The sequence below is a fragment of the Macrosteles quadrilineatus genome, unplaced genomic scaffold, assembly GCF_028750875.1.
Source record: "Macrosteles quadrilineatus isolate MER2022 unplaced genomic scaffold, UCM_ALF_1.0 Scaffold_7__1_contigs__length_78375512, whole genome shotgun sequence".
In the NCBI taxonomy this organism is placed as follows: domain Eukaryota; kingdom Metazoa; phylum Arthropoda; class Insecta; order Hemiptera; family Cicadellidae; genus Macrosteles; species Macrosteles quadrilineatus.
In genome coordinates, this window is record NW_026542600.1 from 2176528 (window position 1) to 2204185 (window position 27658).

The 27658-nt window shown below is 34.9% G+C and overlaps 1 protein-coding gene across 5 annotated transcripts in view; it reads right to left on the bottom strand.

Moving 5' to 3' along the window:
• The window catches only part of LOC128997887 (deubiquitinating protein VCPIP1-like), a 105756-nt gene that overhangs the window by 10694 nt on the left and 67404 nt on the right, over window positions 1-27658 (bottom strand). For 4 of the 5 annotated variants that reach the window (XM_054423668.1, XM_054423669.1, XM_054423667.1 and 1 more), the window contains exons 12-16: window positions 22931-23034; window positions 18485-18581; window positions 12098-12209; window positions 8401-8594; window positions 4382-4635 (exon numbers count right to left, since the gene is read on the bottom strand). In XM_054423668.1, the coding sequence (XP_054279643.1) occupies window positions 4382-4635; window positions 8401-8594; window positions 12098-12209; window positions 18485-18581; window positions 22931-23034 (761 nt within the window). The remainder of the gene's footprint in view (window positions 1-4381; window positions 4636-8400; window positions 8595-12097; window positions 12210-18484; window positions 18582-22930; window positions 23035-27658) is intronic. The other variant, XM_054423670.1, reaches the window with a different exon arrangement.

Consider the following 27658-nt stretch of genomic DNA (forward strand, 5'->3'; position numbering starts at 1 on the left):
TGTTTTTAATGATCCGAATGCAGACCAAGATGAAATTGCTGATGCTGGAGAAAAATTTTTTGTAGCAGTATTTGGAGGAAAGATTACTGGAGGGTTGGATGCTCTTCGCTACCAGTGCTACTTACAAGCTATATCAAAGCAGCCTTTGCATTCAATGATCAAGTTAGCTGCTCTTCCTCCCACTTCAGCAGCTGCTAGGCAGCACACATTCAGAGTGTACCACCAGGTGCAGCAGTGGCTAGGGGTCAATAAGAGTCCCCTTGATTGGGGTTGGAAGAAGGTTGGGGAACATCTTAGACCTCATACCACAGAGAGCCCCGCAGCTCCTCCTGAGCTACTATCCCTAGTCATATGCTCATGTAAGGATGAATGTGTGCGCAAATGCGAGTGCAGACAAAGCGGACTGAAATGTTCGAATATGTGCGGCAACTGCTCAGGTTTAGGGTGTGATAACCGAGATATAATCACTAACGAGGATGCAGCGGAAGAGATTGATATGTTCGGAGAGGACTGAAAAGGAAATTAAAATAGGATGAACTGAACTGGATGTATGTACTTACCTGGACACGAAACTTTTACTTAATATAACTTAAATACCTGAAAAGACAACCCGACCTTGCTAGATACAAAAAAACAGTGAACATTCTACCATTCAATTTCTTGTGTATTTTATCATAAGATATTAAGTAAATATCTGTGTTAAAAATAAATAAACAAAATAATTTTATCAAACCTGATGAAAGTATGATATTATTTATTCGTTCAAACTTATTTATACGGGAGGTCTTTTGAACAATTTAGCACTCATTAGAAACTTTTTTTATGGGTGTCCATGGTTTTCCTCCTATTAAAAAACTATTTTTTTAGAATTATAAGAAAAATTCACATTTGCCCCCCAATATCTCCTGAACCGTTTATAGTAGATAGGTATTGTATGGTATATTTTTTTACACAATTTAATGTAGATTATTTTTGTAATTCATTATATTTTGAAAAAAACGCACCGTTTTTTAGTTATTTGCAAAAAAGTCAAATAAGTCCTATTTCCACCACATTTTCACCCCCTCCCCCCCCCCAAACCCGACACTCAAATCAGTGTAACTTTTTTACAAATGTTAAGGGAGGTCTGTTGAACAATTTAGCACTCATTAGAAACTTTTTTTATGGGTGTCCATGGTTTTCCTACATTTAAACCCTACTTTTTTTTAGAATTTTTAGAAAAATTAACATTTGTCCCCCAATATCTCCTGAACCGTTTATAGTAGATAGGTGTTGTATGGTATCATTTTGTACAAAATTTAATGTAGATTATTTATGTAATTCATTATATTTTGAGAAAAACGCACCGTTTTTGAGTTATTTGCAAAAATGTAAAAAAAGTCCTATTTTCACCCCATTTTCACCCCCTCCCCCCCAAACCCGACACTCAAATCAGTGTAACTTTTTTTTACATATTGAGGGAAGTGTATTCAACAATTTGGCGCTGGTTTGAAACTTTTTTTTTGGATGTCCCGGTTTGCCCTTTTTCTAAGCTAATTGCACTGTACTATGAAAGCTACCTGTGTTTCTTATATTTTCCCCTAATAAGTAATATTATTACAGCCAACAGCCAACAGCACAGCATTGAATGCATTTTGAAGACAGGTTAACTATTTACTACAATCCAACCAACAAGTTTACTTGTACACGGTGCACACTGCACGACTTAATGTCTTCATAATTAAATACGGTCAGTGGCGTAGCCAAGGGGGGGTTTTGGGGGTTACAACCCCCCCCCCTTGGGTGTCCCTATATATATATTTTACTGTTGAAGTAAATATGTTTTCGTAGTATACTTTTATGCTAACCAGTAAATAAAGAAAGTACCAAACAATTTACCTAGTCTTAGAAATATATTAAGTGTTTTACAACATTTTTCATGTCACGGCAAAAGGCGTACACTACGACTATATTCACCAAAAGCTTTGATGGTACGGGGGCGGGCATTGATTCTATCACATGTAGCCATGTAGTAAGAGCTGGACCACTACTAAAATAGTGGTTCCAGGTTCCACTTCCACCAGTTCTACTCGCTCCCCGTTCCCACTGTGGATTCGCTAGCCGTCATTTTGCGCGGGGGAGTGTCACTGTCACTGTCAGTTAGTCACATCATAGATAAAAGGAGTATAGACAAAGGATAAAAGGAGTATATGTCTATACTCCTTTTATCTATGTCTATACTCCTTTTATCTATGGTCACATAGACACTAGACATATCACTGATGCCCTTACTGCGTGCGTTGTAAAACAATTGACCGTGATTTGAGGTTGTGAACTTTTAGATAAATTACGTATCGATTATTGGGTGCTGAAATATTACGTTATCTCATCATTATCCTTGTGATTAATTACATTTACATAGCCTATCTGAAGTTGAATTAACTAAGATAGTCCTGAAGAATGAGTGATGATAATTGTAAGCGGCCTGGAAAGAAACTGAAGTTAGGCCAAAGTTAGCAAAATGAAAAGCAGGCAAAACTATTAAGAAACTATTTTAGTTACATTTTTAATATTCTTCTGTAAAACGGTAACAAATTTAAATTCATGTTTAAACACCTTAATCAAATAGGTTAAATACCTATAATAAAAACTCAATTAAAAATCAATTTATGTTTTAAAAATTAATATGTCTAGATTGCATAAAAACGCTAGTTTACAATAATAAAATAAAATGACATAGGATAATTTTGAACTAGGTAAGTGATAATCTACTAAGGCAATAATAATAAAAAAATGAAAAAAATAGAAAAAAGTCCTCCCATCCTCCCCTTACTTTTTCCATTTTTTTCCTTTTTAAACATTTATTTAGACAAAAAATACAAAAACAAATATAATTAATTTGTTTTTTAATTGTCCTTGGAGCGGGAAATTTCCCCCTCAGTTCAGGTTGACAAGTATCATAAACCAAATAAAACAGGTATTAATTATTTAAACAAATTGTTAATTTTAAATAGCATAACAATATGTAAACATACAAATATGTATAAAGTCACAGGTCTTAAATACAGAATCAAATGTACAAAGACAAGAATATAAATCTATGTTCATTTTGGTTTATGTTACTAATCCTACCCCTCTTCATTGGGGGCATTTCATGAGTTTTAAAAGTTTTACGAGCTTCATCAAAATTGATCAATAAAAACCTGATTGCCCTAAAAAATAAAAAAAAATAACCAAAATCCCCAAAAAAATAAAAAAATAACCAAATTCCAAAAAAAATAACAAAAAATAACCAAGAGCAAAAAAAATAACAAAAAAATAAAAAAAATAACCTGTTACAAGCCCTGTAATTATGAAATATTTCCAGATCTGCTCTTAATTCTGCAATGAATGGTTTCAAGTTCCTTTTTTGGTTGATGAGATGCACCAACGATGCTCTGTTGGAGAGATCATCCATTACATTCATTAGGTACCATATAGCAGCTATGGCAGCAGCCTCTTCTTCGCTTTCTGCATCCATTCTCACAAAATGTGTAGTACAAAGTGTCACAAAATGTACAAACAACCTCACAACACACAGTATCTCATCACTTTACTGAAACCATGGGATCGACCATGTGAAAGTCGCCTTGCCGTGCCGTGCCGTATGCATCTCAAATCTCCATCGGGCACGGCAAGGCGAGGCAAAGACGTCTCGCCTCGCCTTGCCGTGCCGTGCTGTATCAGGTGTGCGGCCGGCCTAATTCTCCGCCTAAAAATTCTATAAAATGGTGGTACAGACAGTTCGAACAACTGGGAAGTGTCCACAATATAGTATAAAGGGTCCTTATCTCAGAAGGACATAATTTACAATAACAGTTAAAGTGATTTTTACAGTCTTTATAACAACTTTTCATAATTGCTGACATTTTTATAATACATTTTTTGAAATTACTGTATAAAACTGTCTTAAATTTGCTATTTAATTAAACGATTCCCATGTTTCTATGTAGCTTGGTTATTTATTTATTTAATCTTAAAATGTGTACAATAATTTATGACCACCCTGTATATAAAAATTTGAGCAAATGGTGTTTTTGGCCTCTGGGGACATCAAAATGGAAAAGTAAATCGGTCCCGGGCCTAGGTCTTACCACCTACAGTAATAGCTACTTCCCTGTAGGGAAATTCGCTAAAAATGCAAATACTTTTGATAGAAAGGTTGGAACAAGTAAGTGTTTTTAACACTGACGAACGAGACAATGAGGAACCGGGAAGCAGTGAACAATCTACATTGTTGACTCCACCAGCCCACAGGATTAGTCCAGATTTACAGTCCACTGATACAACTTGACCTTGAACTACATGTGTCTTGTAGCTGATACAATACCTACACCTAAAAAGATCTCTTAAATAGTCAAACCTTTGTGATCGAGGCAGTTTGGAACCGCCATTACGCTTTTCAAGTTCTTTGATCTTCCGACTGTGGGTCTTACACAAGTTCTTCAGTTTACGTATTTCCTTGTTGCTCTTCTGTATTTCCTTGTTGCTCTTCTGAAGTTGTTGTTGCAAGGAGTTTACAGATGAGCTGAGAATTCTGTAATGTTCACTGTCAGCTCGTAGACCTACAGTGACGTCACACATCTGCTCCTGGTCCTCAGACTCCAGCTCATTTCTCTATAAAGTTAAGGTTTAAATTTATCAGAGTAATTTGATGGAATTGTTATCTAACTTGGCAACTATGCTAAAAGACCGAATGAGTCTAAATTGAAACTGCTAACAAACATACTGGCTAGGACAATGAACGTCAAACTATTTAGCCAGTTAGCTATTATATCATTTATAAAATCTTCTGGTGAGCTAATAAAAAAAAAGAAAAAAAAACTGAGCCAAAAAAGTACGCAAAATGAAATTATTTATTGGCCTAGACTTATGGAACTGTCCCGTGCAGCAGCCGCTTGCCCCGATATTAGGCTTCCATGCCCGATAGTAATGGTTCCGTTTTTAATAAACACAATGTTCTCTACAGCGCTGGTGTATTTATAGTTCGTCTGGATGCTGCTAGATAGTGTGGGTAGTATTGTCAGACATGATGCTTAGTTTGTTAAAAATATTGCGTAAATTACATTTAAAAAATTTTAAATATGGACAGACCTGTGCATTTGATGCGCTTGCAGAACTTAGTCGGTGGTGTTTTTAAAGCTTTTTAAAGCTAAAATAACTATAATATATACATTTTTTTATTGGTTTTGTTTTCAAAGAAGTGGCATTTACTGTTGTCGTGGTGTCAGCAATGGCAAAGATTAACATTACCGTCTATAAAACATTTATTTGTTTTGTACGATTGTTTCCTGGTACTTTGTGTGAGTGACGTTTTATTGTTTCACTATGTCATGTTTTGTTTGGTTACTGTATTATTTTATTTAAATGGAACAAGACATTAGGCGTTCTGAAATAGATCTAATGCTTTTAGAAAGTGATTACGAAGACGACTTCATTCCACATGAGTACCGGGACAATGACATTGATCTTGATAATGACGAAACTGAATTTGAAAACGAAGAAATTGATGTTAGTGATAGGCAAATTAATGGTTCTGTTCAAGAACCAGGTTATATGGATGTTGATCAAGTAGGTCATGAACTCATTGCTATTGATGAAAACACACTTTTGTGTGGGGTGATTGTAGTCCTAGTGTATAAATCACAAATAACCCCAACCAGAATTTACGATCAGATTTTCAAGAAAAGCCTAGTTGTTTATTTCACAACCAAGCCGAGGTGATTGGTGAAATAAGTAAGCCTCATCCACCACAAAAGTGAATAATAAAAAAAACCTCGAAGACCAAGCCGCGTATGCTTGCGTCCAAACCCGCTTTTAAAAAACCAAAATTCCAAGATGGTGATTGGCCTTGGCTTGATGTGGAAAACTCACCATTGAATATCTATTATAAGTATTTGTCATTTGATTAAAAGGAACACCTGGTTTATGTACCTCTTGTAGCCTAGGACTGAACCCAAATGAAATGGACTGTATGGGGGCATTTCTCTGCCAGGAGTTCTGGGTTAGGATATGGTGTGTACAGAGACTAATAATGAACACACAAAAACAATCGTTGAATGAAAGCTGAAAGTCTCTGAAATCAGATGAAAAGTGGCGAGAAGTAGGCTCAGATGAGCTGAAAGCATATATAGCTTTATATATCCTTAAGGGGCAGGTAAAAAAAAACTCTCAATACAATCTTACTGGTCTCATAGGGCAATTATTGAGACACCAATATTTTTTGAGACAATGTAAATGGTGGTCCAGCAGCTGACTACATACTTTAGTGTGCAAACTTGCGTATACTCAATATTCTCGCATAACCTTTTAGTTTAATGTCTAGGGAGTTTAAAAAACCTAGGTGTTTCCCTTCTACCCCCCACATTTTCCGGCTATGACGTCATCAATATGGCGGCAAAGGATTTCTTTCAAAGTATATATTTCGCATACTATTTGTCGGATCGGGATGATCTTTTTTTGTTTGAAAGATAAGTTTACATGTTATCTTTCATACACCCATAATAACAAAACACACTAAACATTTGTTGTATGTTTAGTACATTTTTTGTAACTTAGCAAAAACCCTTGTTTTTAAATATTTTTGTGTTATTTTTGTTAATAACATTTTATTGATACAATATATCAGAAAAAATCTATGGAAAAGGTTGTAGAACGTTTAAAGAGCTTTACAAAAATACCACATTCGATATGCTTTACTCAAAAGCTTAAGTCAAGAAACTAGATCAATCTCACAAAAACACCTAATTTGGTGCAAAAACGCCTACTAGTCCGACATCTAGGGCTGTGTGCAAGTCATATAAAGTTTTACCATTTAATGTTGGTGTATCAATTATCAATTATTTAAGATGGGGACGCCACTATGTGCGTATTTTAACCCGAAGGATCAGTGGCGCGATCTAAGTGTCTAAGTACCGTGATGTAGGTGTCTAAAGAAGTGTTTTTATCTTGGGTGTCACGTCTGCCCCTACTGCATTTCCCGGTTATGACGTCATCAAAATGGCAGACAGGGCTATATTAAAAATACCTGTATTTTACATACCATGTATCGGATTGGGAAAAACTTTTTTTGTTTGAAAGATAAGTTTACGTGCTATCTTTCTTACATTGACAAATTTTTCGCATGTTTGTTTAGTAAATTTTTTGTAATTTTGCAAAAACTTGTATTTTTAAATATTTTTGTGTTAAACCTTTTATTTTTTTATACATAGCCTGCATACAATTAGTTTCCCAACGTGTATTACCTAGTAGTGATAATGAAGTTAATAATGGTATTATTGTCTAACTAAACTATATGTAAGGATTTTTTGAGAGGATAGCAGGCTTACCTGAATGGGAAAGAGTCCAAACTGGCACAGGAACACAAAACATTACACTATATACAGAAAACATTAGAATATTTCACTGTCACTGACAGCATTTTCAACTAAGGAAGAGAGAGTTTTCTAGATGTCCAAAATGGTGGGTGAGTTGTTGAGTCAGTGTTGCCAATAGTATGAATTCAAAAAACACAGTTTCAGTTTATCTTATATGCACTATATATATATGAATAAATATGTAAGCCTGCTAGTTGGGTTGGATGTTGAAGTGGAGTGGGTTAGATGAAAGGTATTATCTTAGGTTTATGTTTGGGGGTTGTCTAGACTTAGTAAAACCAAACCTAAATATAAACCTAAGATAATAAATCAAATCAAATCAAATCAATTTATTGTTGTAGACATTTCACAATGTTTTAACAATCGTCATAAAATACATAAATTAATACAGCATATTAATACTTAGATGTAATAAATCAATATAATAAGTTCTAGTATTAAAAAATTTATAAATATATAAATACAGGCACAATTAAATAGAAATATTTTGACATGTAAAAAAATCCTCCACTGTATACGGGCATTTTTGTATTAAATATGTTTTCAATTTTGATTTGAAAGTGTTCAAGGACAACCACCTTTCATCTAACCCAATCCACTTCAACATCCAACCCAACTAGCAGGCTTACATATTTATTCATATATATATATAGTGCATATATGATAAACTGAAACTGTGTTTTTTGAATTCATACTATTGGCAACACTGACTCAACAACTCACCCACCATTTTGGACATCTAGAAAACTCTCTCTTCCTTAGTTGAAAATGCTGTCAGTGACAGTGAAATATTCTAATGTTTTCTGTATATAGTGTAATGTTTTGTGTTCCTGTGCCAGTTTGGACTCTTTCCCATTCAGGTAAGCCTGCTATCCTCTCAAAAAATCCTAAAAAATCTAGGCCCTTGTGCTCTATGCTACACCCTTAAACTATATGTAAATGCAATTGGTTTTAATTGGTTTAATAGATAGGTTTCAAACTCTTAGCTTGAGTTTTTTAAAATTACCTTATGTTTAGCTTGCTCCAATGACTTTTCAAGATCAGCTTTCTCCTTGAGGGGGTTCGCTTCAAATTTCTTAACTAAAGCAGTGATTTTTTTACTTTTTTTTCTTTTATTGGTCTTAGAGGATTGGTGAATAGAAGCTCCAGGTTTGTCCGGAGCAAGGCGAGTTCGTGGTGAAATTGTAATTCTACTGCTACCTATAAGCAGATGAAAAAATGAAGATTTATTATTATTATTTATTATTGTAGATTTATTTATGTACATAAAAATGCAGTTACTCGTTATTTTGGATAATTTTGGATAATTTTGTCTTTAGTTGCTAGCTTTCGATTATGATTTGAAACATGTGTCAGGCAAGAAGTTTTTTGTACCAGACACTCTCTCCAGAGTGGAAGGTTTAAATATTATTAATGATGTAGAAATATCAGCTTGTGAAGTTTTGGAAGAAGAAATAACAAGTGTTAAGGAAAACTTACCCGTAACTGATGTTCTTCATAGAGAAATTGAAAAAACGTCGGAGTGTGATTTGACTATAAAAATGATCAAACATGCCATTGAAAATGGCTGGGTTTCTAATGGTAGAATAGATCCAAAATTAACTCCCTACTACAAGTTCCGTGACTCTTTATCATGGAATAATGGTTTACTCATGATGGCGAACAGAATAGTTATTCCTCAATGGTTAAGGCCAATGATTTTAAACAAACTTCATTCTGGCCACTTAGGAGTTACAAAATGTCGACGTCTTGCACAAGACACTGTTTGTGGCCTGGGATATCCAACGATGTCAAACAAAAAGTGATGGATTGTTATACATGCATGCTCCACAGGAATCAACGAAAGGAACCCTTGATTAATACTCCATTTCCTGATCTCCCTTGGTCCCTAGTCGGATGTGACTTCGCCAAAGTCAAGGGTCAATTGTTTTTTGTGATACAGGACTACTACTCAAGGTATTTGGATGTGATACCAACAAAGTCGACTGCTGCAGTACCCACAATCAAAATACTGAAAAGGATCTTTTCACAATTTGGTATTCCACACACACTTCGGTGTGATAATGGTTCCCCATTTGATTGCGAAGATTTTAAGAACTTTGGAAGAGATTGGGGTTTTACTATAACAACTAGTAGTCCTAACTATCCACAGTCCAATGGTCTGGCCGAGTCAGCAGTAGCAACTGCTAAGAAGATTATTCTCAAGTGCAAAGACATACATGAGGGCCTGTTGGCTTTCCGCTCAACACCTTTAGAGAATGGTTACTCTCCTTCAGAGTTGCTTATGAACAGGAAGGTAAGAGGGACTGTGCCCATTGCTCCTGTCAACCTTGTCCCAAAAACACCCGGTCTCAAAACACTGAGATCCAAAGAAGAACAGATAAGAAGTAAAAGGAAAATCTGGTTCGATAAGAGGCATGCAACGAGAGAAAGAGAAGAGCTACAAGATGGACAAATGGTTTATGTCAGGGACAAGCAAGTAAAAGGAAGAATCATCCGTAAGCACGAACAGCCCAGGTCCTACATAGTGGAAACGGAAAATGGGGGAAGATTAAGAAGAAACCGAGTTCATTTATCGAATCTTAAAGATGAATTTCACTAGACCAACCCCAGACGCTCGACTTGTGAGAGGAGGATGTGCTGGTCTCTTCTTCTGTCTTAATATAAATCATATGATTATATAAGACCTGATGTTGGGGTTTGTTGGTAAACAAAGATTATTGTAGTTTACTGAAATCTTTGTTAATGTCATCAAATTTCATCATAACAATTTATATTTGTTTGGACCAATGATGACCCGAAATGACGGCTTACTATATAAAATGAAGTACTATAGACGATTTAGATTGGTAATTTATAATAAAAATTACTAAAATAGGCCACGAACTATTGATGCAAACAACGTAAAGCGTTTAAACAATTCATGATTGTTTGCTGAATAAATGTTTTACTAAAATGCGTTATCGTTTTCTTAGCATAAACTAACATTTTGGAATCAAGAAATAAAAAGCAAAAATTGTACAGTTAAGACATCAATTAAATTGAATACGCCTGTAATAATAAATAAGGTGCAACACCAACGATAAAAAATTTGTAAAGTACAGTGATGTGTTGGTACTTAAAAATGATTCTTGCTGCTACCAACAGTACCAACGGTTCTAAGGAATAGAACCGGTACCAAAAACCAACGTTCACAGTTGAGAACTATAGTACAGCCGACTAATGAAATGAGTTAATCAAGTCCAGAGGTTATTGATCTCTTGGTTTTGGATTTTCTCGTAAAATGTTTTAAAACGGCAATCAAAGCTATTTCCCATTAATTACTTTATTTGTAAACAACTTTTAATGTAAACTTATCGGTGTCAGTTTGAGAAAAAAAAACAACCTCATACAAACAACTTTTTGTTATTTAATAGATTACGTATTCTCTAAACAATGATTGGTAAAGGCTATCTATTAACATTAGAAGGAAATGTGACAAAAATCACACAACGTTGGGTTTTTGGACGTTTGTAATTTTATTTCTTAAGTAGGTAGGCCATGTATTCCATGGAAAAGTACCGGTATCAAGGATCGTCATCGAAAAGGTTGTTATGAATAAATTGGTAGGCGTACGTACCCAAGAGATGGGCTATGGGCCTATTGGCTGTATGGTCCAGCGATTGCATCACACGGTGAGTAGGTACTATTGACTATATATATATATATATATATATAGTCAATGGTAGGAACAGAAAATAACACATTAGAAAAGCGAGTTTAGCATCATCCGTAAACCTATGTTACAATCACCCACTGCAGTTGTGATTTTTTACTTTACACTTTACACAACCGCCATTGTAGCGCCGTCAATGAGTGGAAACCATGTTTCTAAGATTGGCGACGATCATTATTAAATTTAAGTTTCCCAGCCGTATACAACACTGATTCAAGGTCTTCTTTCTGGTTATCAAAACTCAAGAACAATTTATACACAAAGAATCTCTGGTTCCTGAACTGGATGATGCCTAGTTATTTAATTTCATTTACGGTTACACTATTACACTATGTTATTGCACTTTCGATTAATTAAATCCGTTATGTAAGAAAAACGTTTTTAATCTCACTTGGTTGGGATTTGCATTTAAAAAAGTGATTGAAAAAGGTTGCGGTATTTGTAAACAACATTTGTAAACAACATTTGTAAACATATCAGTGACAGCTAGGAAAAATAATCCGAACAGCCGTTAGTTATTTCATGGATGATTATGCAATAAAAATTGGACGAAAACTTGACATAAATCGCACAAAACTACATTTTTGAACGTTCGTAATATTATTTACAAAGTAGTGAGGCCATATTTTAATGGCTAAAGACAATCTCTATATTGCTAACTTGTAAAGATAAAGTAGTAAAGAAAAATTATTAAGGTATAGATGTATTAAAACATTGTCTACCACCGCCACACTCCTCTGTATGAAGGGCTTTGTGAGACATGGTAGTGAATGTGTTTTAACATTAATTGATAGTAATTGTACTGCCCTGTACTTGCCAATTTGAAATTAAAATTTCTAGCTGTTAGGAGAAAATATTGAACTACATTTACTTGGCTCAGGAAACATGTTACGAGAGTGTGACAATACATTGTTATTCCTTACTGCAAAAATATTTGCCAAACATTTTTGTAAAAACATTTTGTGTATTTGTTTGTATTTGGGCTTACATTGTTGTTGCTTACAGTGCAATCCAAGCTCCTTGAGAACTCCAGCTGTTGCGCTTTCCTGATTAATTAGAGATGAAACAGAAGGAAAGGTTGATAATATTTCACTTGTTCCCTGTGAACAAAAAAAGTAAAGCCTTTGAATCTATATCCATTCATAAGGGGGAAAATCAAGAAAACGTAAGCCTTGAATAAGAGGTTTAGATGGGATCCTAACAAAAATATTGGTTTTTGGTACAGTAGTCGCAGCTAGTCTGGGCGCGCGGCCGCGGTAGGGCGGAGGGTGTAGAGGGGAGTGTTTATTGCTTATTTCCAAAAACATCTGGCCCACACGGTAAAGCCGTCAGTGCAGCGGCTGAGGGTTGTGGGCTGTGGGGGTGAGTGAGCCGTAATTCTCAAGACGGTTAGTACACTAGGGTCCGCGCGCCCAGAGTAAATGCGACTGTAAACACTCTCACTATTTTTTTGTTGTGCAAACCAATGTTTTTCTTTATTTTTTATTTTAAATCTTCATTTATTTAATCCTGTATTTCCGGGGTAAAGAAGTGGCAAAAGTTTAACCTTAAGTTAATAACTTTCTGGACAGCTCTTGTGTATTGTAGAACTAGCAGAATACCTGTCCTTTGTACGGGGTTGGCATATAAGTACAAAATGATCATTGCAAAGGTTATGTTTTTAGGAAAAAGCATTTAGCTTGGATTAAATAAATATATAGGATGGAGAGGACACAGCTAACTCACCTGATGAAAGGTTGCAGAAGAGTCAAAGAACACATAAAATTACACACATAATAATACTTAATATTTCGCCTCTTTCAGAGGCTTCTTCAGAAGTAGGCCTAGATGGTAGTTACAAGAACAACAGTTTAAAATAGGATGACACAGTTTGAATTCAAAATGTCTGACAGGTTGTCCAACTGACACTACACAAAGCACTAAATACAGGCACATTGCAATATTGTATTTACATATAATATGTATATTGAAAAGCAAATTAGTTTTGTCCATGGAAATAAATACTTAAGAGTTAGCTGTGAGGGTGAGGATATAGGATATTATCTAATGTTGAGGTTAGGTGGGGTTCTGGAGTTGGTCACAAACTGGTAAGCTAATTCCCATCTTCTGAGCATTGAACTATTGCATTGGTTCTTTGGCAATGATTTTAGAGCTTTTATGGTGAAACAGTCATCAAATAGAAGTTGGTGGGATAAGGTATGTTGTGCAACTGGTTTTTCTTTGCTAGTGTTAACATCATGTCGATGGCCGTTCATGCGTTTTCGGAGAGTCTCGGTTGTTAGGCCTATGTACTGGGCTGGACAATGTGAACATTGAAGCTGGTAGATAAGGTTCTCTGAGCTGCAGGTATGATGGCCTTGGATTCTGTAATTTTTGTTATGGTGTGTGCTGGTAAAAGATTCTGTAGGATGGTGTATCTGGCAAGATTTACATCGGTTTTCATTGCATGGGTATGAGCCCGGTCTTGGTTTCTCAGATGGTATTTTTGATGGATTTGGGAGTTTTGGGTGGACTAGCATATTCCTCAAATTTGGGGGTTGCCTATAGATTATGGAAGGGGCTCTTGAAAGGAGGTTTTTGGTTTGGCTGGAGGACTCTAGGATTTTGAAACCTGTTTTGAGGAGGTTGTTTAGTTGTTGCAGGCCAGGGTGGTAAGTGGTTATCAAATTTACTTGAAGATGGTTGGTATTTTTCTTTGTAGTAGGACGTGGGTTCTGAGCTGCTTGGATCTGAGATTTTACGAGAGTGCCAGGAGTGTTATAATATAGTTACAAGAAACTGTTGTTCTTGTAACTACCATCTAGGCCTACTTCTGAAGAAGCCTCTGAAAGAGGCGAAATATTAAGTATTATTATGTGTGTAATTTTATGTGTTCTTTGACTCTTCTGCAACCTTCATCAGGTGAGTTAGCTGTGTCCTCTCCATCCTATATATTTATTTAATCCAAAATGATCATTGCAGTGATTGAAGAGGAGACGGTTTAAGAAAATTTGGTCTTTTAATTTATACGGTATCCTATAGTGTAGCACAGATATACCATAGCCCTAATACTCAACCACTGCACTCTACCATTGAAAAAAGTAAAGTTTTCATTGTGTACCACAACTTTTTGTTGCTAGTTGGTTCAAATTAGGTGTTGTCATAAATGCAAAAACATATTAGGGCTGCACCCTGTTAGTAAGCCTTATAACGATTTAATGCTATGTAATATCATAGAACCAACTTGTGCAGTTGAAACGGCTGACAAAATTATTTAATTCCTTTAAATACTCATAAGGTTAACATGAGAAACTCCAGAGCCACTGGGGCGGAGCCCGGAAGGATTTTTTAGGTAAGAATATGTCTAGGGCCTATATGTTAATCGGGAATGTCAGCTATCATCATACCAAACGTCAACCTTGTCTGTTTAGTATTTTTGCGTTTACTTGTCACAGACATCCATCCACTCAATCTTTCTTACCGGTACTTATTAAATTAGTAGGATAAGTAAACTGTTGTAATATTGCTTGTTTATAGATATATATCTTTTACAAAATTGGAAATTTTTTTAATTTTATAAAAAGCTAATAATATTTTCCTAAACATCACACTTTGTTACCCTCACTGTAGCAGCAAACCTTGGTACTCGTTAAACCTAATGTTATTGAATTAGATTTTATTGAAAATAAAGTCACACAAATGGAAATTTGCTTAGGCTGCAGGTTTGCTGTGGCGAGGGTATTATGTTATTGTTATTTATTTAGAAAGAAGACTTTGTGGTAATACATGATTAACTCTAATTTATATAAGATAATAAATAAATAAATCCCGTTGGTCACAACAGGACAATGCGCCGGTCGCTTGTTATTTGAATGGCGCTACTGCAACCAGCACTACTATTCGTATTTGCTAGCAGCTATACCCGTGCCCTTGCAACAGGGTCAGTATGCAAAAGAGACAATGTTGGTTCTCTGAAAATGACAAACGGTTTCACTCCTACCGTTTAATTTAGAAGCGAAATTTAACTCTATTACTTAACTTTATAAAAGCACATTTTTGTTAACTCATACTGTGAATACTTATTTAGGCTACCAAGGATACAAAACCAATGATAGATTTTAAGGTACCTATAATAAAAGAATGTGTTTAATGGTTTGCACTGTAAACATCACAACAGTTCCAAACCTGTCAATAGGGTAATTTTCTAACATATTTTAGTGAAATTATAATCAGGCAAATGGGAATTTGCTCAGTCTATAGGTTTGCTGCGGCAGGGGGATTATATTACTGTTTAAAAACAAATAAATCAAAAGAATATACCTCATAACTCAGGATAAGGGCTAGGTTGATAAGGCAATATAGAATCTTAATTATTTCCTATATCCATGAATGATTTCTTTTACAATGAATTATTATAAAAATAAATAAATATTATTACAACATTTCACAAACATTATAACAGACTCAGTATAGTTAGATCAAACAAATGAAGTAACTAAAAGAATCCTATACTAACAAAATTACATTAACATATGGTTTGACAGCTCCTTTAAGTAATGTTAAATAATGTTTTCATTCGGGCTAGTGACATCATTATTTTAAATTTATAATCCTTACCCTCTCTGTTCTAATATTCGTGCAGTATTTAATATGTTTAAGCCAGCTGTGTGGAATTGTGAAATCAAAATTAATTTGACAGTTATTTAGTTAGTTCTGCTAGTTTACTTTTAAACTTTGTAGGTTTGTTCGTTGTTACCATGGATACCATCAATCAATATTTACTCTCTCACCTCAGATTTTTGAAAGCCCACGGGGCAAAGCCCTAGGTCAATATCAAAGCGGTAATAGTTCTATATGTATCCTCCATCCTCGGAGCTGTAGCTTCATTTGTGTGCAATTTGAGCATAATCGGTTCAGTAGTTTTTGAGATTAGCTCATACAAACACACACACAGACACCACCTCTTCTTTATAATAGTATAGATAACAATAGTAGGCCTAATCCTTATATACAGGGTGGTAATAAAGTCCGAAGACAGTTAAATATTTTAAAAAATAATGTAGATAGAGCTACAATACTTGGTACAAAGTTACAGACCATAAAACTTTATTTTAACACATATTCAGTGATCTAATAACTCTTCAGGTGGACGGCCCACAAGGAGTCAAAAGAAAATCTTAAATGGAAGCATAGGTCAATATGCACATCAAATGAAAGGTCTTTTTTAATAGAATACAATGCCGCAAACCGCACTTCAAAAGGTTGATCCTGCACAAAATGGCAGCCGTTCAAAGATTTCTTGAATCTGCCATTTTGAATCTTTGAACAACTGCCAATTTTTACTCAGGCGTTCTTTTGAGCTTGAATTTACGGCATTGTAATCTACTAGTGAAGACCTTTAATTTGATGTGTATATCGACCTATGCTTACTTTAACAATTTTCTTCCGATTCCTAGGTCTGTGCCCCCTGAGGAGTAAGCGTATAATAGCTATGCAAATTAAATGAATCTTTGAACAACTGTCATTCTTGGCTCGGTTGTCCGTTTAAGTTCAAATTTGCGGCATCATATTCTGCTAGTAAAGACCTTTGATTTGATGTAAATGTCAACCTATGCTTCTATTTAAGATTTCCTTCTGACTCCTTGCGGGACGTCCCCATGATGACAGAATATGTATATTTCCTGAAAAAAGTAGATTTTAAGGTGTGGTGTTGATGTACCAAATCTTATTAATTTATCTGTTGTCATTTAGAAAATATTTAACTGTCTTCGGACTTAATTACCACCCTGTATAATTCTGTAAGCCAAAATCTTTACCAGAAAATTGTGGACGTCTGGCAAGTCGCAGAAAAGTGGGAGGGGTCTTAAATTAAAGGTCTTGACCCCAGGGACTCGGGAAAAATAGCAGAATTCTCACAAAGTTACCATAAAACGAGATATAACGTAAAATGTTCTCCATAAGAATAGCATTACAAGCCATTTACTGCAGATTTTTGTTTACTTCAATACAGCTGATCGTGATTTATCACTAAGCCAGTAAGCAATACTACATTTAGATTACTCATTTGTCAATTCTGCAATAGGCTATATACAGTAGAACTCTGATTATCCAAATCAATAGGGACCAGACCCCATTCCGATAATCAAAAATTCGGATAATCGGAGTTTTAACGGGACTTCTAGGAATTTTTAAGAAAAATCCTCATTCTCGGTACTAAATGAACTTAATTAATCTATTATATTATTAAAGTGATACAATCAAATTTTATGTAAACGGTTAAGGCCATTTACCAAATAAAAATATAGGCATACGGCACATCAAAATGAAGCTTAGAGTGTGTAGATTTGCCGAAAAGTATTGATATGGACGAATTTCCTAAGGGCTCTGCCCCACAGGCTGATTTCCAAAGGGCTACGCCTGGCAAGTTTACATGATTTAATTTGATTTAGTTAATGAAACAGCTGGTCAGTACAATGAACTGGTGTTTGTTTATTTACTCGAATAAGATGTTTGTGACGCTTTATGTAGATTTAGGAGGGTTATGTTTGGTTTTAAAGAAATGTTGCATACGTTTTGTAAAGTATTGCTCAAAGTTTCATTTTGTAATTTATATAGTAGGCTCATGTAAAGAGGCTTGACTAAAGTTCAAGAGTTATGGTAAAACATGTCATTCGTGAAGCATCAATATGAAGCAATTGATGCTTTTGCTACACTAAGGCATGTTGTCCTATTCTTTTGGATGTATTAACATAAAAAGTAGGGGTTTGACAGTAAGTAGGTTTACACTTTTAAATCAGTTTCTACCGTTCCTACTAAATCATAGAGTTGCCGTATTTTAAAACAAACATCAGAATTACTTTAATAGCTCTCTAGGTCACATTTTCTTCCCGTTGCAAAGCACGGGTATAGCAGCTTGTAATAAATTAAATCAGAACATTTTTACAGTTTACAATGCTCATAGTACAAGTGTTTTATACATGTTATTAAGTTAATAGTGTTCCATCAAAGTCCAAAATTACACACTCTGGCTAAATGTGTTTAACAACAATTCTTTGATATTTTGCAAGACTTATATAGACCACTTAAGACGCCACAGAGAGCGGCAACTTGTATTTTTCAAGTGAAGAGACTGGACTCACTAAGTTGTAAATATAATTGTTTAATTTTTTGTTTTACGTTTGCCACGATTACTGGATAATGTGGCAACGTAGTTCCAAGTGAATGTATTATTTTGTATTTATTTGTTTTGAAGGAATAAACTCATTACAGTATTTCATTATTTCAAGTCCATGGTGCTATCGACTGAGCTACTGACTGAGCCACCTACCATCATTCATAAAAATTAAATGATATAAATAATTGATATAAATGATTGTTGGTCATCATTCTTTCCTACCTTTGTCACTGAGGCAAGAGGGGCTGCTAACACTTCATCAGCTTCACATTCCATAGAGTTTTCAAGTTTCTCTTGCGACTTATTTGCTAAATTTGATCTGAAATTGCATAATGACTTCAAACAAACATATGACATTGAAAAACACATATGGGCTAAAGGAAATAGAATGTATATAGTTTTTAATATATAAATATTTTCGTCTATTTTCATTTACTCTATGAGCAATATAATGGCTACTGTCATCATCAGAGATTACAAAGAATACAAGATTGGCAATCTGACAGGAATGACAAAGATCCGCCGGTGACAATCATATAGGTCGCTGGAGAAGCATCCTAGTTTTAAAATATACCCAAAATAAGAAGAGTTAAGTCCACTGCACTTGGGCAATATCCGCAAAAAAACATTATGCATCAAAATCATACCGCCCTATAAGATATTCCTAGTTTATTAAGAAGAATTTAATAAGACAATAGTAGGTGTTTGTATTTACAAAATTATAGTTAAATACTATCTGCAAAGACTACGGTACAGTAGTTCCTGTTTTATTACATGTTATAAAGTTCGCTTTAGCTGTTATTATTCTTATATTTACCACTTTGATGAATATTTGTAATAATCCAAATTTGTTTACCATTTAGAAGTAGGAATTTTTTTGTACAGTTAAAAGTTCACACTGATTCAAGAAAAGGATGCAAAAGACATTAGTATTCCAAGATATGCTGCGGACAAGCCTTTTTATAAAGTAATGCAACTTAGTATTGGAAAATTTATTGTAGGCTATAACCTGTGCTGTACCAAGTTAATAAACAAATAAAATAAAAATATAGAAAATTATTTGTTTTTTTTTAGCGAATTTCCCTATAGGAAAGTAGCTATTAGGCCTACCGTAGGTGGCATGGTAAGACCTAGGCCCGGGACCGATTTACTTTTTTATTTTGATGTCCCCAGAGGCCAAAAACACCATCCGTTCAAATTTTTATATATGTATATATAGCCTATACGGTATATATTATATAGATTTATATGTGTCCGTGAACACGATAACTTGAGCAATTTTTGTCCGATTTTGATGAAATTTGGTTTGAAGGTGTAAGGCGGGATAAACTTGAATGAGTTCGCGAACTAGCATGATCGAACCATGGGAACGGGGTTTTACAGGGGGTTTTATGGGGTAAAAATTGGTTTTTCTAGTTTTTGACCCTCTAAACAAAAAATTTCCCAATTTTTCTCCAGACCTTTTTAAAGAGCTTAAAAAAAAACAAATAATTTAGTATATCAAAGTGTTTTTGTACAGTTATTGGTTACGGAGAAAATTCAAAAAAATTTTATTTTAAAATGGCCATTTTATTCTTATGGAGAATATTGTAAAATGTTGTAGTTTGCTTGTTTACGGATATATTTTGATCAAACTGGGTAAATTTATTTATTTTAAACTGTTATTAATATTTTACTAAAAACAAACCCTTTTTTACCCTCCCTGTAGCAGCAGGCCTAGGTACTCATAAAACCTAATGTTAATTAAATACATTTAATTGAAAATCAATTCAGGCAAATGGAAATTCGCTTAGTCGGCAGGTTTGCTGCGGCGGGGGTATTTTTAGCGAATTTCCCATAGGGAATAAGCTATTACCTTAGTACTCATGGTAAGACCTGGACCTGGGACCGATTTACTTTTTTGTTTTGAGGTCCCTAGAGGCCAAAAACACCATCCGTTCAAATTCATATATATATATGTCCGTTAGCGCGATAACTCGAGCAAAAATGATCCGATTTTGATGAAATTTGGTATAAACGTGTAAACCTACATTTATTCGAACGAGTTTGCGAACCAGCATGATCGGACTATGAAAACAGGGTTTTATATGGGGTTTTATGGGGTAAAAATAGGTTTTTCTAATTTTTGACCCTAGAAACAAAAAAATTTACAATTTCTTTCCAAACCATATTGTAGAGCTTAAAAAAACAAATAATTTAGTATGTTGAAGCGTTGTTGTGCGCCTAATGGCTACGGAGAAAATTCCAACAACTTTTAAATTTAAAATTCCCATGTTATTCTTATGGAGAACTAGCTGAGTGCCCGTCCTTCGTACGGGGTTGGTATATAAGTTAAAATGCATATTGCAGTCATACTCAAGCTTTGGGTTTGCAATGGGAGAGCAGGACACATTTTGATAAAATTTGCTTCTTTAAAATTACGGTATACCATAGTATTTACTGGGAATTTTGGGAATTTCCATGTTTTAAGGGGACAAATTTTAAGAAAAATAAAAATTTTTCAACATTTAAATTTTCAGGGGGTAAGTGCAGTGGACATGTGCGCAAAGAGTTATGGATGAAAGGGGTAAGTGAAACTTTATGTGGATGAAGGGGGCAAGTGAAGCACAAAGAGTTATGGATGAAGGGGGTAAGTTAAACTTTACGTGGATGAAGGGGGCAAGTGAAGCACAAAGAGTTATGGATGAAGGGTGTAAGTGAAGCACACTGAGAGTATGGATGTAGGGTGTAAGTGAAGCTTATAGTGGATGTCTGGGGCAAGTGAAGCACACTGAGAGTATCGATGAAGGGTGTAAGTGAAGCTTTACGTGGATGGGGGGGCAAGTGAATCACACTGAGAGTATGGATGTAGGGTGTAAGTGAAGCTTTACGTGGATGTAGGGGGCAAGTGAAGCACACTGAGAGTGTGCATGTAGGGGGCAAGTTAAGCACACTGAGAGTATGGATGAAGGGGGTAAGTGAAGCTTTATGTGGATGAAGGGGGCAAGTGAAGCACAACGAGTTATGGATGAAGGGTGTAAGTGAAGCTTTACGTGGATGTAGGGGGCAAGTGAAGCACACTGAGAGTATGGATGAAGGGTGTAAGTGAAGCTTTACGTCAATGTAGGGGGCAAGTGAAGCACACTGAGAGTATGGATGTAGGGTGTAAGTGAAGCTTAAAGTGGATGAAGGGGGCAAGTGAAGCACTTACCACCTTTATACGCTCCATTTGGGTGCTTTTCTTGTACTTAACCCCTAAGTTAAAAAATAACTCAGCTGTTATTATTATACTTAGTACTATGGGAGTCAGTGTACTAAATAGAGCATCACTTACACCCTTTATCCATGCATCTAACTCAATTTTTATAAAATTGTTACTTGCCCCCTTCATCCACTCAACCCTTAAATTTTACTCCCCTCCCCCTTTAAGGGTAGGTAGATAGGGAGCAACTTAAGATTTTTAAATGTAAAGACCCATGTTGTGACCCCTCATTTTAAAGGTCTTAGTAGAATACAATGCCGCAAATTTATACTCAAACAGATAACCGAGTCGAAAATGGCAGCCGTTCAAAGATATCTTGAATCTGCCATTTTGAATCTTTGAACAGCTGCCATTTTTTACTCAGTTGTTCTTTTGAGCTCAAATTAGTGGCATTGTATTCTACTAATTAAGACATTTAATTTGATATGTGCATATTGACCTATCTATATGTTTATGATTTTAACCCTCCAAGTGTCCATAGTGAAAATTGTAGTGTTATTTAATGTTGGCCCATTTATTGCGCAATGGCAGGGTTTTATTAAAATGTATCTTAGAAACTTAAAAACACTCTAAAGTACACTGTTTTATATATAATTTTGTTTGGAAAATTATGGGCTTCAATGTAATATATAAAACATGAAAAAAATGGTCAACAATTTTTGTGGGGTTAACATTTCTCAAAAATTATAAAATAAATGAAAAACATGTATGTTTGCGCTCAATACATTTATATAGTTTATGGGTCTACAAATATTTTAAAATAGCCACTTTGTTCTAAATTTTATAAGGATTCCAAAAATATAATAATATAAGTAAGTAAATTTGCAAATAAATAAGTTACCGTATGTGGAAAACAGATTTTGTACATTTAGCGTTAGCTAAGAATGCATATAGCCTAACCATAGCTAGGAATCTGGCGGATAATTTACATCAATATCACTACATACTGCTTCAGTAGGCTTATCAACCAGCCCTTCAGAATCACTTAAATCTTCTTATAATGCACAACGTATATCACTACTTTTTATTTTTAACACTAAAACAATGATAAACGTAATAAAACGTAATAATATCAGTCAACGATGTGAGGTTAACCAAGTTGTTTACAAATATGCACGTCATCTGTCTGCTACAATATGATTGGAACTAAAATTAAAAGCGTCTAGAAACAGACATCAGGAGAAAGCTTAGAATCTGCCGAAAACAACAATACCAATCTCGATCCAGTTCAATCTGATTCAGTCAGTCCCAGAGCCTTCGCCATAAACGATGTTTGTGAGTCGCAAAAGCGACGCATAACACCACAGTGCGACGCTTAACACTCGGAGGGTTAAAATTATGATTTTTTAAATCATAATTACGAATTATGAATATGTCATACTTATTTGTAAGAATAATAAACAATAATAAATAGTAGGCCTACTTACATATGTCTGAGTTTTTTTCTTTTGAGCGATCGTTTTAACACTACTGGTGTGTACGGTGACGTCAGTTTTTTTACACTGTGCGTCACCTTGGCTTGAAAAGGAATCTGAAAAAAGAAACCTTTTGAAGGAATGTTGAGATAAATAATTTTAACATTATTCATTTAAAATTATTATATATATATATATTTTGTTTGTATTATCAACTCTTTTGTTGCCTTTGAGTTTAGAAAAAAAGAAGTTTTTTTCTATCAAGAAGGTCTTTGAGTTGTATAGAAAGAGAGAAGTAAAATGGCCGTGGTAATGAGAGGTTGAGTAGTTGTTTTGCTGTGTAAATTGTAACATTAAAAAAGTGTGTTTTCAATAAATAAGATATTTGGGAAATGTATTGTGTTATTAAAAAGCCCAGCACAGACTAAAAATTCACAGGTCATGGGCCCAGGTACGCCTGCAGAAGCAGAAAAGTAAAAACGTACCGGTAAAATCAGAAACATGGCAGCAAGTGGAAATTACGACAATGTGGAAAAGTTGAGTGACTCTGAGTCGTACAAATATTGGAAATTTCAGACAACAGTACTATTCAAAGCCCAAGGTAATTATGATATTGTTGAAGGTAAATCTTGTAATCTAGGTTGAAGGTAGGTCTTGCTTTGCTGTTAACGTGCCACGCACGGGCGCTTAGTCTATGTGGACGGGCAAATGCAAGGTTAAAAGAGGCCGCCAACCTCTTTTTTTTAAAAAGAAAAAAAAAATATGAATATGACACAATTACAGACGAAAAGGAAAGAAAAGAATGGTTAAGAAAAGATGCCCTAGCTTAGAAAATAACAGTCACCTCAGTAGACAAACACTATTTAGTTCATATTTTAAATGAAACAACATCTCATGGAATGTATAGTAAATTATGTAGCTTGTTTGACAGAGAGACCGGACAACAAAAATGTTCTCTATTGCAAGAATTGTTTAATTACAAATATGATGTTGGCCAAAGTATGACCCATTTTTTGTCTAACCTACAGAACATGGCTTTTAAATTAAAATCCTTGAATCAAAATATTGATGATGATATGCTAATATCAAAGATCCTTTCATCATTACCAGAGCAGTTTAAGCATTTCTTAACTGCTTGGGACTCCACTTCAAAAGATGAAAAATCCCTAACTAACCTAACAACTAGGTTATTAGCTGAAGAATCACGGTTTAAAACTGATAGTGGTCATATGTCATATGTCATAGTGGTGATATGTCATTGGCTTTTAAAACTGGAACAGAAAAATTTCCAAGGTTAAATAGAGGTGGTAATAATGATAGGCCTAGTACCAGTAGGCCTAGTAGCTACCAGCAACCTAAGTCAAGTTACCGACCTGGAGCAAACTTAAATTTCAATCAGCGATCAAACACTGGAAATGTAAATAGTCTTAATGTAGGTAATCGCAAATGCTTTATTTGTGAGAAAGTAGGACACTTTGCAAACTCATGTCCTAACAAAAGTAAGAATCAGAGTACTGGTAGAAGATTATTTTGTAAAATATGCAAGAAAACAAACCATGAGGACAAAGACTGTTATTTTAGATCAACTAATAAATTTTCAAATGACAAAAGTAAATTGTCGTTCTTAACCTACTCAGATTTTAATAAATCGAAACATGTAACTCAGTTTGTAGTTGACTCAGGATGTACAACCCATATGACAAATGACAAAACATTGTTTTCTTCACTAGAATTTAAGCAGTCAGATGTACATGTTGCTAAAAATAATGAAACAATGACAGCAATAGGAGAAGGTAAAGTTGAAGGGAGAGAGTTTGATTTGAATAAAGTTTTGTTTGTTCCTGATTTAAGCACCAACTTATTTTCTGTAAAGGCGGTCACTGATAATGAAGGAGAAGTGACATTTACCAAGGACAGGGTAGTAATATCGAAAAATGGAAAGACAGTAAGTGAAGGTGTGAAGCAGGCTAGTGGTCTGTATACAATTAATTTAGAACCTGAGAGTAGCCTAATTGAACAATCAAGTAAAACTATGTTAACGGGGTATAAGGATAGGCCTAATGCGTTGGATTGGCATTCTCGTTTGGGACACCTAAATGTAAACTACATGAAGAAAATGGTAAAGCAAAATTTAGTTGACGGTATGGAACTAACAGAAAAAGATTGTGAAGAAATTGAAAAAATTGCGATGTATGTTTAAAATCGAAACAAACCCGTTTCCCATTCAGTGAAGAAAGGAAACGTGCAGAAAGACCCCTCCAAATCATACACACAGATTTATGTGGTCCCATTGATCCGAGTACATGGGATGGAAAAAAATATGCTTTGACCTTGATGGATGACTATACTCATTTTGTAGTGGTCAAGTTGTTGTCGAACAAACATGAAGCATTTAAGTTTATAAAAGAATATGTATTAGAAGCCGAAGCTCAGCAAAATCTTCGGGTTTCAAAATTAAGATGTGACAACGGTGGAGAATATAGAAGCAAAGAAATGCAAGATTGGTGTAAAAATCGAGGGATTCAGTTAAGCTATACAGAAGCGTATACGCCAGAACACAATGGGAAGGCGGAGAGATTAAATCGAACACTGATTGAAAAGGCCAGAGCATTGTTGTATGACACAGAGACTGACAAGAAGTTTTGGGGAGAAGCAGTGAGAACATCAGCTTATTTGTTGAATAGAAGTCCTACAGAAGCGGTGGACGTAACACCAGCAGAAAAATGGTTTGGGAAAAAACCTAATGTGTCTCGACTACGGAAATTTGGATGTGAGGGACATGTAAAAATTGTGAGACCAATCAAGAAACTTGATCCGAGAAGTGAAGTCATGAAATTTATAGGCTATGCAGAAAATGGTTATCGAATGTGGAGTTATGACAAACAGAGGATCATTACAGCTAGAGATGTCATTTTTGACGAAAAAGAAAATAGGCCTAAATCAGATGTTGGAGGAAAAATTGATTTTAGTCTAGAAAATGACTTAGTCGATGGTAATAGTTCAAATGCAGAATTTTATGAAGAAAATCATGAAGAGGAAAATGAAATGAATCCAGTAAATCAAACCGAAGAAACAGAAGAAGAAATAAGACCTAGAAGAGAAAGGCGAATACCCAGTAAGTTTCGAGATTTTGCAATGTTGACGTTTAAAGAAGCTATAAGTAGTCCAGAGAAGAAGGAGTGGTTAAAAGCAATCAAAGAAGAGAAGAAATCACTTGAGAAAAATAACACTTGGACTTATAAAAATGAAGAAGAAGCTAAAGGAAAAAGAGTTTTAACAAACAAATGGGTTTTTTCTAAAAAAGAAGATGGTCGTTTTAAAGCTCGCTTGGTTGTAAGAGGATGTGAGCAGAAAAGTGACTTTAACTATGAAGAAATTTTCAGTCCAGTAGTAAGTATTAATTCACTTAGAATTATGTTTGCAATTGCTGTGTTGAAGGAATATCATATTTTAAAATTTGACATCAAGACAGCATTTTTGTATGGTGAAATACAAGAAGAAATTTTTATGGAAGTACCAGAAGGATTTGAAGAGCCTCATAAAGTTTGTAAATTGAACAAAGCCTTGTATGGTTTGAAACAGGCACCAGTTACTTGGAACAGGAAGTTTACACAGGTATTGAAACAGAAAGGACTTGAACCAACAATGAATGAAAAGTGTATATTTAAAAATGAAGATGGATCTGTTATCCTTGCTTTATATGTGGATGATGGGATTTTAATTGGAAGAAATAAAGAAGAACTGGAAAAAGTATTGAAGGAACTGAAAAGAGAATTTGAAGTTAAAGAAGATCTGAAGCCAATCAGTTTCTTGGGAATCGAAATTCAGAGAACAGAAGATAAGATACAATTGACTCAACAAAAGTACACAACAAATCTGTTACAGAAGTTCAACATGGAAAATTCCAAGTTTGTTGCAACCCCAAGTGAGATAAACACATCAAGATCTGGGAAGTTAGTCAATAGTTTTCCATTTAGAGAAGCGGTTGGGAGCCTATTATATCTTTCTACAAGATCAAGACCAGATATTGCTTATCCAGTAAACTTTTGTAGCAGACACTTGGAAAACCCTGTAGAAGAAGACATCATAAGAGTGAAGAGGATAATGAAGTATCTAGTTGGTACTACAAATCAAGGAATAAGTTATCTCAAAGACTCGGACATGAACTTATTAGAAGCCTACTGTGACGCAGACTACGCCGGAGATGAAGATACCAGAAGAAGTACAAGTCGATATGTGATTCTATATGCTGGAGGACCTATTGCCTGGTGTTCGAGGCGACAACCCATCGTAGCGCTCTCATCGACCGAGGCGGAGTATATAGCAGCTGCGGATTGCTGTAAGGAACTACTTTATTTAAAATCGTTAATTCAAGAAATAACAAACAGCCCTTTGCAAGTGAAATTATATGTGGACAATCAGAGTGCAATCTCTTTGATGAAGACCGGTGTTATGAACAAAAGAAGCAAGCATATTGATGTACGGTACCATTTCATTCATGAGAAAATTGTAACGGGTGAGATTAATGTTATGTATTGTCCTACAGATAAGCAAGTTGCAGATCTCTTAACTAAACCTTTATGCAAAGTAAAGTTTAATTTGTTCAAAGAAAGAATCGTACAAATTGGAAAATGAAATGTAGCCTAGAACTATAAAGAGGCCTAAATTTTTTCTTTGTTATCATGTCTATTTGTTTTGATTCTGGACAAATATGCCCTAATAGGCTGATATGTATATATA